Raw genomic sequence first — 11,030 nt, 5'->3', positions numbered from 1 at the left:
TTTTACAATTTGATTTTTGTTTACATATTCTGTGTCGCCTAATTTTGAAAACTGTAATATTAAATATTACAGTTTTCAAAATTAATTAACACTTTCCTTTTTATTTGAATAATTTTTCTTTCGTCACAATAATTTTTTACTTTATTATTTATAATCACTATTTTTAACAATTAATGTACCTTTCTTCAGTTCTTTTACAATATTTATTTCTTCATTTTTTCTTTTTAGACAATTATTTTTATTTATACAGTCAGTGGCGTAACTATACCGTTCGAGGCCCGTGGCAAATTCATCGGATGGGCCCCTCCCCCCAATTTAAAAAAAATTAACCAACAATAATAATATTTTTTTATTTTATAATACTTATTTATACACTTTTACTTGTAAGAGTACAATAATAAATCACTACGTTAAGTAGGTACATACAAACTTTATAATTATACTTAGGTACTTGATTTTCTAATAATTCACTTTAAAATAAAAATACCTAATTATAACCCTGGGTGTTTCAAAAGTAACGTGAATAGGCATCTTCTGGGTAAGCTCGCTCCATCGTAGACCACATCATAGCTTAGACATGATTGTGGTCAAGAGCAAGCCCATTTCAAATAAAAAATAAAAAAAAAGAAGTACAGTCAGCATCTTATTGATATGGGCACATAGAGTAGTCAAAATGATTTGAACAACAAAAAAAGCAATTTGATATACGCAGTCCGAATAATCATATTGTTAAAAGCACACAAGTTGTTCAAAATATAAAATGTTAATTATTAAAATTCCTTCCTTCGGACTTTCTGTTCAGCAAAAGTGGTAATGATATCATCAAAGTTCAAATTTCGGGCCATAGAATTTTCGATGGATAGAATAGCTAAGTTGCTTAACCTGTCTTGTCCCATAGAATTTCTTAAATAAGTTTTTATCAATTTCAGTTTTGAAAACGATCGCTCGGCACTAGCCGTAGTCACAGGAATGGTGAGAAATAATAGAAATGCAGTGCACACTTCAGGAAAGCTTGAAGATATAAAATGATTTTTTATTATTAATAAGTCAGCAAGTTCTCTTATAGAAGATGATGTTTCTATTTCGTGTCTAAAAGAGGATCGAAAACTGAGAATTTCCTTGCAAAACGAGATGGATATATCTTCTTTATATAGATGGACAAATGCTAAAGCCTTCTCCAACAAATCAGTATCGTTCAAATTTTGTAAAGTGGCAGGTTGCAAGACACTGAAATTGGAAACAATTTCATTCATTCCAAGGAAACGCGATCTCAGTTGATTAATGATTATGTCTAATACACGATAGAATACGTTCACTTTAAACAAGCTTTCAGGATCTTGGAGACGTTCATCCTCACAAATTTCATCAAAATGACGTTTCACTTTTCTCTGACGAGTTTTAGGAAATTCAGGGTTTATAGACCATTTCGTTGCAATACTATTTGCCTCCATTTTTAAATCTTCAAATTCATTTCGATACTTTTCAAGTTGTTCTAGACATACTTGTAAACGCTTTGAAGCATTTGAAAGATCGATGGCTTTAGACTGAAGTGCTTTAGAAGCCGCGTCTATAGTTTGCAAGACTTTGCAATGGAAAACTAACAACATAATAAAATTGTAGTTTTCTATCTTCTTCTTCAGCAAGATAGCTTCATTTCTCTCATCTGTTTTGGAATTTAATAAAATAGTTTTTGTAAGCGCTTTTTGAACATCAACAAACCGAACTTTTAAAGCAAACATGGCATCGAAGCGTCCTGCCCATCTAGTTGGATTCATTGTTTTTAATGTTACTGAATTTGATGATACCCGGGTCTCTCCTTTATTGTCAGATATCAGAGTCTTTGGAGTTCCATTTTCATCTTTCTCGATTATACAGTAACGGTAAAGTTCACACAATTGATCTGTTTTGGAAATATCTTGAGTAGTATCAAATAAAATGGAATAAAATGGTGCGGTTACTATTTCATTTACCAGAGCATTTTCCACTTTTTGAACCAGAACAGCAATGAGCTCATTTTGTATTTTTGGACTTAAGTATTTAATCTGGCCCTTAGGTTTGCTTAGCAACTCTTGTAAAATAGGATCGTATTTGGCTAATAACTCAACAATACTCAAAAAATTTCCTTTTGGACCTGAATCGTGGGCATATACCAGGTCTCTATGGCCACGAAAAGCTAAATTACAAGTTGAAAGTGTTAGAGTAACATCAAGGAGTCTAGTGAGTACCTTGCGCCAAAAATTTTTTTCTCTCTTGATAATGGACTCTTGCTCTTCATCTAGTGTTCCATGTAATTGCCACTGTCGATGTACAAAGCATGAATGCAAATGTTCTTTCGATGTCTCATGTCTTTCTATGGCTTCCACAATATGTTTCCAATCATCATAGCCTTCCATCCAAATATTTTGTATATTTTTAGATGCCCTACTTGTGAATAACCAACATGGTTCACAATATGCTTTTTGCAGCAATAGGGAATAGCACAGCCACGTACGTTCTAACTTTACGCCAGATTTAGAAATACTGTAATAATATCTATCTAAGAAAGATCTTTTGTTACTATCCCTTAAAAAGGAGCCTTTTGGTTTACAGGGTCCGTTTTCGATCACAAACCGTTTTACTTGATCATTGAGTTCTTTGAAGTTACCTTTATCAGTAACGTACGGGTTGACTCGGTTAGGGAAATTAGCGGTTTGGCACATCATTAGTTCTAAAACTGGGTTACAACTTTTTTTTTACAAATCCTTTGAATTTTTAATACATTTTTGAACTTGCTTATGCAACTCAGTAGGTAAAAAAAAAATCAAAGACGAAACTTTTTTTACTAAACATGTATGATAAATAATAAATGCTGGGAGTTGGGGTTCTCCTCTGACCGGGGGCCCCTTCCAGCTGGGGGCCCGTGGCATTTTGCCGACTTGCCACCCTGTAGTTACGCCACTGTATACAGTTAACATATGGTTTTAGATTTTTTAATTCTTTGTTTTCACAGTATTTATAAAATGTTTCATTTATTTTTACGATATTTTCATCTTCTATATCTAATTCCATATTTTCCTCATTGGGTATGGAAGTTATAAAATATTTATCCAAATTATAAATATTATCTGGTATTTGAATTATAAATATTAATAGATCGTTATCGTATTCACTTACTGATAATTTAATATTTTTGAGTTTGAATAAATCAATTTCCTCTGCCGTTAACAAACTTTCTGTCATTATTTGCAATCTACTTGTCAATATAATGTTTTGAATTTTTTCAATAATTGCTTTTAGTTATCATCTATTCGAACATATTCTAGGGTTATAATTCTTTTTTCCAATTTTTTAAATTCTTTCATTAAACCATAACTATTTTTTGTTTTTGTATCAATCATTTTTTTCAATATTTCTATCTCTTTTTGAAGTTGATTATTGCTATCTACCTGTCTGTGTTCATTATTAATTGGTGATTATTTAAAGTTAGTGTTTCTAATTTGTTTTCCATTTCTGTTTTATCTTCATCAACCATAGTTCCGAATAGGAAGTTTAAAACTCTTCCTCCAATGTTAATTAGACTTCTTGGTTTTCGTGTATTGAGTTTATGACCTTTAATACTTTTAATATCTTCTTGAATCAAATCTAATTCATTGTCTATATACATCGTTATAGCTATGTCTTCTGTTGAGTTCACTATGAAATTCTTTTGTTTTAACCATCTATTGGTTGTTTTACTTAGTAACACATTTATTTCTGTTAAGTTAATTATGTGCAAAACTGAATTGAGTGGCAAGGTACTTATAGAGGTTAGTACATCATCGCTTACACTGTGAAGTGGGCTGCGATTAACATTTGCCTTTCCCGACGGTTGATCTCTTTCAATTCATCTATACTAAACCTTAAGTATGGCTCTCCTGGGATTCTCAATCCGAGATCTGGATTCAGGTTACCTTCCTTATTCTTCTTATTTGGATGAACCATCTTGTCCTTATTATCTCATTTAAAGGAATAATCTTGTTAAGAGAGCTGTGAAGACCGAAACTTTCTAGTAACTCTGAATGTCCAATTCGTTAAAATTGTGGATGTTTAAATCTTTTTGAGGTTTAAATCTAATGTTTTATTTTGTTTTATTTTCTTAAATGTCTCTACTTTTTTTATCTTGTTCATCAACTCTTGGTGGACTTAAGGGTTGCCTTTTTTTACCGTCCGTTAAAACTTTTCGGTATTATTAACTTTCACAATAAGGCTTTTTTTCTTTTTATTCGTTTGAATCACTAGATCTCATATGTCACTATCAGCGGCGACGCGTGCCTAAAAAATGTAGTCGTTCAGTTTCAAAATTCTTATTTGCGATGCCAAGAAGTCAAACAAGTCTTTTTTTATATAAAAGTACATAATAATGTGGTTTAATTTTTATGTTAATAATAAATAGGTATGTGAAGATTAAATATATTTGAAAGTTTAGTTTTTTTTTAAGGTAAATAACAATAGACATTTTACGTTAGTACTTTTAGCTGTGTATTGTTCAATTGTAAGCATTGAAAGATTTGATAACCTATTTTGGCCCATAGTTGTTGCAGAATAGGTTTTTATTCTTTTAAGGGTTGAAAACGACCATTCAACAGACGAGGGAATGTAAGTACAAGTTCACATAATTTGTATATCTCAGGGAAAACTTAAACCAGATCATCTATGCCGCAGCTAGCCGTTTTCCTCATTTCCATCATTCCACAGCAAAAAGAAGCTTTCCTCGTTCAAAACTGATCTGAACGAAATCGTCCCTAGGAACGACGCGCGTCTCATTTCTCATATTCGAAAAAATAAAAAAATAAAATGTTGGAATATGTACCCAAATAAATAAATAAACTACTTACCTACGCCCTAGCTATCCGTTTTCCTTATTTCCATCATCATATTAAAAAAAGCTCTACTCGTTCAAAACAAATTTGCACGAAATTCTCCCTACAACGAGCGAATTGTTTTTTTTTTTTCTTTTATGCTTTCTATGGGCTCATTTCGTTGCCAAATCGTATGAACGACTTTGGTAGATACACTGTACAGATCGGTTGAGTAAAACAAAACAGTAGCAGGTAGCTAGTTCGTTTTTTTTATTTGGGTAGTTCACAGAAGGAACACGCGAGTTGGAAAATGGAAAATATGTACAAATACATTAGATATAACTATAAGGAATGAAGGAACAGTATGATTATGAGGTGTGGGTTAATTAGATAGAAATTAAAATAATGTCGCTGTAAGCTAGTCGTTCATGCACGACTTGAACAATATGACGCCTCGCCACTGCACTATAAATTCGTTATAGATCTCATTGATCTATCTTGAGATCTTGAGATCCTACCGACTGCGCCAATTTTGTATTTGATCCTCCGGGATCAATTTTTAAAAAATAAAAAAAAACAATTTACATTTGTATCTTAATTTTTATTTTAAATTCTTTATAACTTCAGATCCCTTAGCACTGGTGGGGGGAAATCTTTAGTTGAAACAATTCAAACTCTGATTTACAACTGTACTTTTGGTTGGTCATCCCAGGCCATTTTATCTTAAAATATTTGTATATGCAGTGATGCTGCTTTGTCAGAAAGATATATTTAGGTTTACATATGCATAAGTATATTTGATAACGATTCAACGAAGTTGAATCGTAAATTATCTGTATTTTTATTAGGGGTGACTTTTTGATTATCTTTTATGTCGGTCGAAGAATTCGATCGTTGACAATTTTTGTTTATATTAGAAATTCGATCGTTGACATTTGTCGCATACTCAAATCAATATGCTTGGTATGTTCTTTTGTGTGTTGGGAGGTAATTCTATAACTGGCACGCTTTTGTTAAGTATGGTCAAATTATTGACCACGTCTGAAGTTTTGTTTTTTAGAGGGATTTTTATCTTTGAATTGATTATTAGTTCATTTTTGTCTCTATCTAAATTTGCTCGAAGGTCTTTAAGGGTATCGTCGCCGATTATTCCATCGAATGATTGTAAGGTTGGGAGGATAAGAAGGTTACTTCTAAATCGCAGCCAACAAAGTCAAAGAATTTACCGGAGATTTTGTTTTTTACCAAGATCTTTCCCGCAGGACTACTGATATGAAAAGGGTTTTTGACAGGATGGGGTACAGGTACTAAGTTTGGTCTAATAAAATTTTTATTCGCACCCGTATCGACTAGGAAGTGTAGAATTTTTCCGTCCCGCGTACCATACTCTATATATGGTACGCTGGAAACGATGCTTCTGTCATAAAATTTTACTCAGCGGGGGTTGTTGTATTTGAACAGCTTGGTTCTTCTACAGCTTCGGGTGCGTCCGCAACCATATGGTTGAGACGTTGTTGTTTCCCATAGGAGTTGTCGGAACCCGATCCCCTTTTAAATGGATTGTTGGGCCGGTTCATGTAGTCAACTTTTTTTGTTTGTTTAGACCCCAGCTCCATATTGACTGGAGGTTTCGGCCCGTAGGGTATTATTACTGCTTAGAATTATAGCTAGGGCCCCATGTATTATTATAGCCAGGACCCCAACTATTTTGCCATTGCCTAGACTGCGTGGATCCGCCCCTGCAACCAGAAAATCTGTTCGTATACCTGTTTGGATTTCTGGCAGAGGAGGTTTCCTATCTGTTCCAAAGTCGTAGGTCACAGGTGCAGAGACTATATTTGGTGCTAGTACGTGCACCGAACTGTTTCGCAAATTTATATTTTGCATGTCTAGGCAGACAGTGTACACCTCAGGCAGAGATTTAGGTTTCTGAATCATCAGAAGCCGTGATAAATCTCCGCTCAGACCCCTGACGAATACGTCCAGGGCCCTGTCACGGTATGCTCCCACAAGAGCATCGGCGGTCTCCGTAGAATAAGTCTCCGTGCGGACCTTATTAATAATAAGGGAGAACTGGTGATTAACATTGGCGTAAAAGTCGTCAACTCTTAAACTGCCCTCTTTTAACTGGCTGAGTTGATGCCCAAGAGTTCGTATGTCCCTTTTGTCTGCATAATGCAGGGATAATACTCTTTTAATCTCTGCCCAGTTGTTATCGAAGATGTTGTACGAAACAAGGGCGGAGTCAGCCTTCCCACGAATCTTCTGGCGTATATGTTGGAGGATCACCCTGTATAAAGGTTTCGTGCGGATTATCTCATAGTCCTTTAACACATTCTCTACACAATGTATCCACGAGACGTACTGGACCGGGTTACCGTCAAATACTTGAATTTATTTGACGGGATCCGGGCGCTTAGAGATTTCTCTCAGCTCATTTTCATTACTTGGCCCTCGAAGTGGCTCAACGGACAGGGGAGACTGAGTATTGTTCCCGCTATTCCTACTTTCCTCAACCGATTTAATTTTATTGTTGATGGACCCTAACTGCCCTAATATTGTGTTTATAACTTCCGTTGTACCCCCTTGTTCTAGCTGAACAACACAGGTTTCGAATCCTCTTGGTTGGTAGAGGATGGAGTTCATCGCTCCCGTAAGATGGGTGACCGACACCTTTAGTTCTTCCATAGTGATTTTATGTTTTGTTTTTTTTTTTTTATTCAGTTAATGGAATAATTCTTTGCAGTAAAGCTAGTCAATCTTATGTATTCAGAGAAGTGATTCCCCAGAAGAAGGAATTTGATTTCAAAAAATTCTATCTTCCCTTTCCCTTCACAGAGTTGGTTTTAAAATTACTATCTTTTATTTTAGATTTCTTGTATTTTACTTTATAAAAATTCAAAAAGTTGATTTTTTTACCTCTTCTTCTTCAAATTTTATAGTAATATTTTTGATGTTTTGTATTTTTTTATAAAAATTAAAAAGGTTTTAGTTAAAGTTATCAAAGTATGTGTAAATGATAAAATATAATTTTTCTTCTTTGATTTTAATATTTAAATAATAATCTTATCTTACATTAAAAAGAACAGCATCATCGGGATCTTATTCTTAGGATTTCCTCTTCTTAAAGTTGATGGACAATACAGGTTCAACCCTTAGTAACGCCGCAAAGGTCAAATTATAATTACAGATGAATATAGTGTACACTTCTTATCACCAGAATATCAGTTTTTCACCAGAATATCAGTTTTTCACCAGCATATTAATTTTTCACCAGGATATCTGTTTTTCACCAGAATATTAATTTTTCCCCAGGATATCAGTTTTTCGTATGATACTGATTTTGTTTTCCTACTTTTTTTTTGTTTCAAGGTTAAATTTAATTAAACAGAAGAAAGTCGGTACCACTTATGTCACCACGATAATATTTTATCGCTGTTTATCTATAAATCTTGATTGATTTTTTTTTATCGATTTCAAATGTTTAAGCACTTCATTTTCAATTAGGGGCAAGGCCTTAACTAAGTTCTTTGATTTATATTTTTTATTTTTTATTGCACTTGTTATTAGGACAGTGTGTCCCTGCTCGGGCGCCACTAAAGGAATTTCGTTCCTTGTAAATCAAAAAATAATTTCTAGGGACCCAACACTGGTCCCGAAATAAAACACGAATTTAATCTTTATAATGTTTATTAAGTGCGACTGCCTGTCTAAATTCTAAGTTCAATATTGTTGGCTTTGGTTTTAAAGTGAATTTGCTGATATGCAGTTCCCATGCATATCCTCGCCTCATATTACCCCGTGGGAACGATCGCCGATTTCCCTCGCTCGTATGCATCGTCTGCAATTTTTCTTGTCAGGTCAATGCCTGACCGTTTATTCTACCGATCAAGACGGTCTCAGATTATGGACTAAGTGTAAAGTACAATTTCATTCTTGAAGCTTGTTATAAAATATTAAATATCCCTACCACCGGATGTGATGTTTATATGAAGATCTTAGCATTGTTTGGATATCAGACGTGCTGTTGGAATTTCGATAGATATGTTTATAAAATTTGTTTCAGGCGCGATTGGTGACACTTTGCATGATTGAGATATCATGTGTTAACTCCCTTCTTTCTTTAGGAAGTTTCCTCCGGAACTTCTCTTCTGACTATTGCCATGAATTTGTTTACTCTTAGGTTTATCATTTAATCTTCTGAGAGTTTTGGTATTCTTGTTCGTTTTGAATACTGTACTAAAAATGTAAGTATGAGTATTATAAAGAAAAATAAACCTGTAGTTGATATAATGGGATTATTACCGACTTCCGTTTTTATACTTTGTAGTGGATTTATGTTTTCAAACTTTAGATTTTCATTTAGTGACTCATAATAGTTTTCTATTTCGTATTTGTTAATGGTATGAGTCTTAATGTAGTTTTGTATGATTCTAGTGGGGTTGTCATAGATCTTTCCACCTATATTAGTGAAGTTCTCGAAATTAATTAAATATACTCAGTCGAGTGTTACATTGTCGACTGCGTGCTGTCCTGGTATTAAAATAACGCCATCTTTGATTTCTTCTAAGTCTCGGTTTTTCTCTGTTATTTATTACAGATAAACAACTGGTGTTTTTATTAATTTCACAATATGTGTGCTCTAATTCTTTCTTACAATTTTTAACATTTACAAATTTGGAATTACATTTTATAATCTCTTTATCGAAAATTATCTTACCGTCTTGTTGACTGATAGCTCTAGCTTAATATAATTTACATTTTTTATAGATTATAGGATACTTAATATATATAACCATTATTTCTCCTTTTTGAGCTATTTTTAACTCTGATATATCTATCAGATCACTTATAGTGAATGTTTTTACAATTTCATGATTTATAATTTCCTTAATATCTCTTATATTAAATACGGCTGGGTTTAGAATTTTTATTTTAGCTAACTTTAAAATATTTATCATTTTCTGTAATTCAACAATAATTATTTTACATTTTTCATTATCTCGTCTTTAATAGTGTGCTTCACCGTTCTGACTGCTTAAAACAATTTTGTATTTGTAACAAACTGTTTATTATTATTTGTTATAAGATCGTTTATTTTGTTTTCAATGACTAGTTCGTCGTCATGATCAGGAGAACAGAGCCGGATTAACCATGTCATGGGCCCCTAGGCAGAGTAATTCTTGGGCCCTTTTCCGATGGTTTTTCGATATTATAAGCTCTTTTTGAGCTAGGTTAGAAGGTGTAGGTAACCTCCTGAGGAATAATCAGCTATAATCTGTCATTTTATAAATCTTAACTAAAACATTTGAAACATCTTAGACAACAGTCTGCAGTTGATATATAAATTAATAACTGTAGTAAATATATGCAGTGATATCTCAACAAAGCATATATGTATAACAACTTCATGGTTCTCAGACAATTTCGATTAACTACAAGTTATTAGAAATTATCTTGCATTCATAAGGTATAAGTATACTTACGGTTTCATTATAAAACTGGAGAGTTAAATCATACGCAAAAGTTTCAATTTTGGTTTTATTATTATGTAATAAAAGAAAGAAAAATGTTTTTTCCAAGTTAAGTTTTAATATTGACTTTTCTAATTTTTTGAAAAATGACGTTCACCAGTCGCGTTAGAAATCATCAAACTTCTATATATTTTTAAGGCTATCATAACATTTGGGAACGTTGATTGGACCATTTTATCTGAAATTATTTTGAGTAACTTCTCGGCATCCACAATTTTAGATTTTTCTGGTGCATCCTCTGATTGCAACATAAAAAACTTGAATTGCACCATCTCATTAGTAAACTGTGGCTCGATGTCGTCAGAATAATATTTAATGAATTTTATACATGCGTCTTTGATCTCTTGGTTCGTCTTTGTCATGAAATCTGTTAAAAATCCGAAGAGAGAATTAATTTCCTCATAGGCTTTTAATCTTCGCGATAATTCTCCGTACAGCATATCTAATATTGGCAAATACGTTTCAATTTTAAACTTTTGTTTTCCATTCAGTAAGACTTCTTCTCCACTTCCTTCATCATGATACTTTTTTCTTCTTCTAACCCTCTGATTTTCATCACTGTATTCGATGTTGGTTTTTTGGTTTGCCTGCATTTCATACTCATCAAACAATTCCCGCTGCGATGCCAAAAAATGTAAGAGCGATTTTAAAAGATCGACTGCTGTTGTAAGTTCGATGG

The 11,030-nt window shown here is 33.2% G+C and overlaps 1 protein-coding gene across 1 annotated transcript; it reads right to left on the bottom strand.

The window, feature by feature from the left end:
• Positions 1-770: 770 nt before the first annotated feature.
• LOC129948022 (zinc finger MYM-type protein 1-like) lies at positions 771-2,393 on the bottom strand. The gene has a single exon (XM_056058833.1). It carries the CDS (start codon positions 2,391-2,393, stop codon positions 771-773), a length of 1,623 nt encoding a protein of 540 aa, XP_055914808.1.
• Positions 2,394-11,030: the final 8,637 nt, after the last annotated feature.

This window comes from Eupeodes corollae, chromosome 1 (assembly GCF_945859685.1).
Source record: "Eupeodes corollae chromosome 1, idEupCoro1.1, whole genome shotgun sequence".
NCBI lineage: Eukaryota > Metazoa > Arthropoda > Insecta > Diptera > Syrphidae > Eupeodes > Eupeodes corollae.
The sequence above is the reverse complement of the archived record's forward strand: the minus strand, read 5'-3'. Positions and strand labels throughout refer to the sequence as shown.

Excerpts from the sequence above, each read along its gene's own strand:
- LOC129948022 (XM_056058833.1), bottom strand. The coding sequence starts at position 2,393 with ATGGAAGGCTATGATGATTGGAAACATATTGTGGAAGCCATAGAAAGA.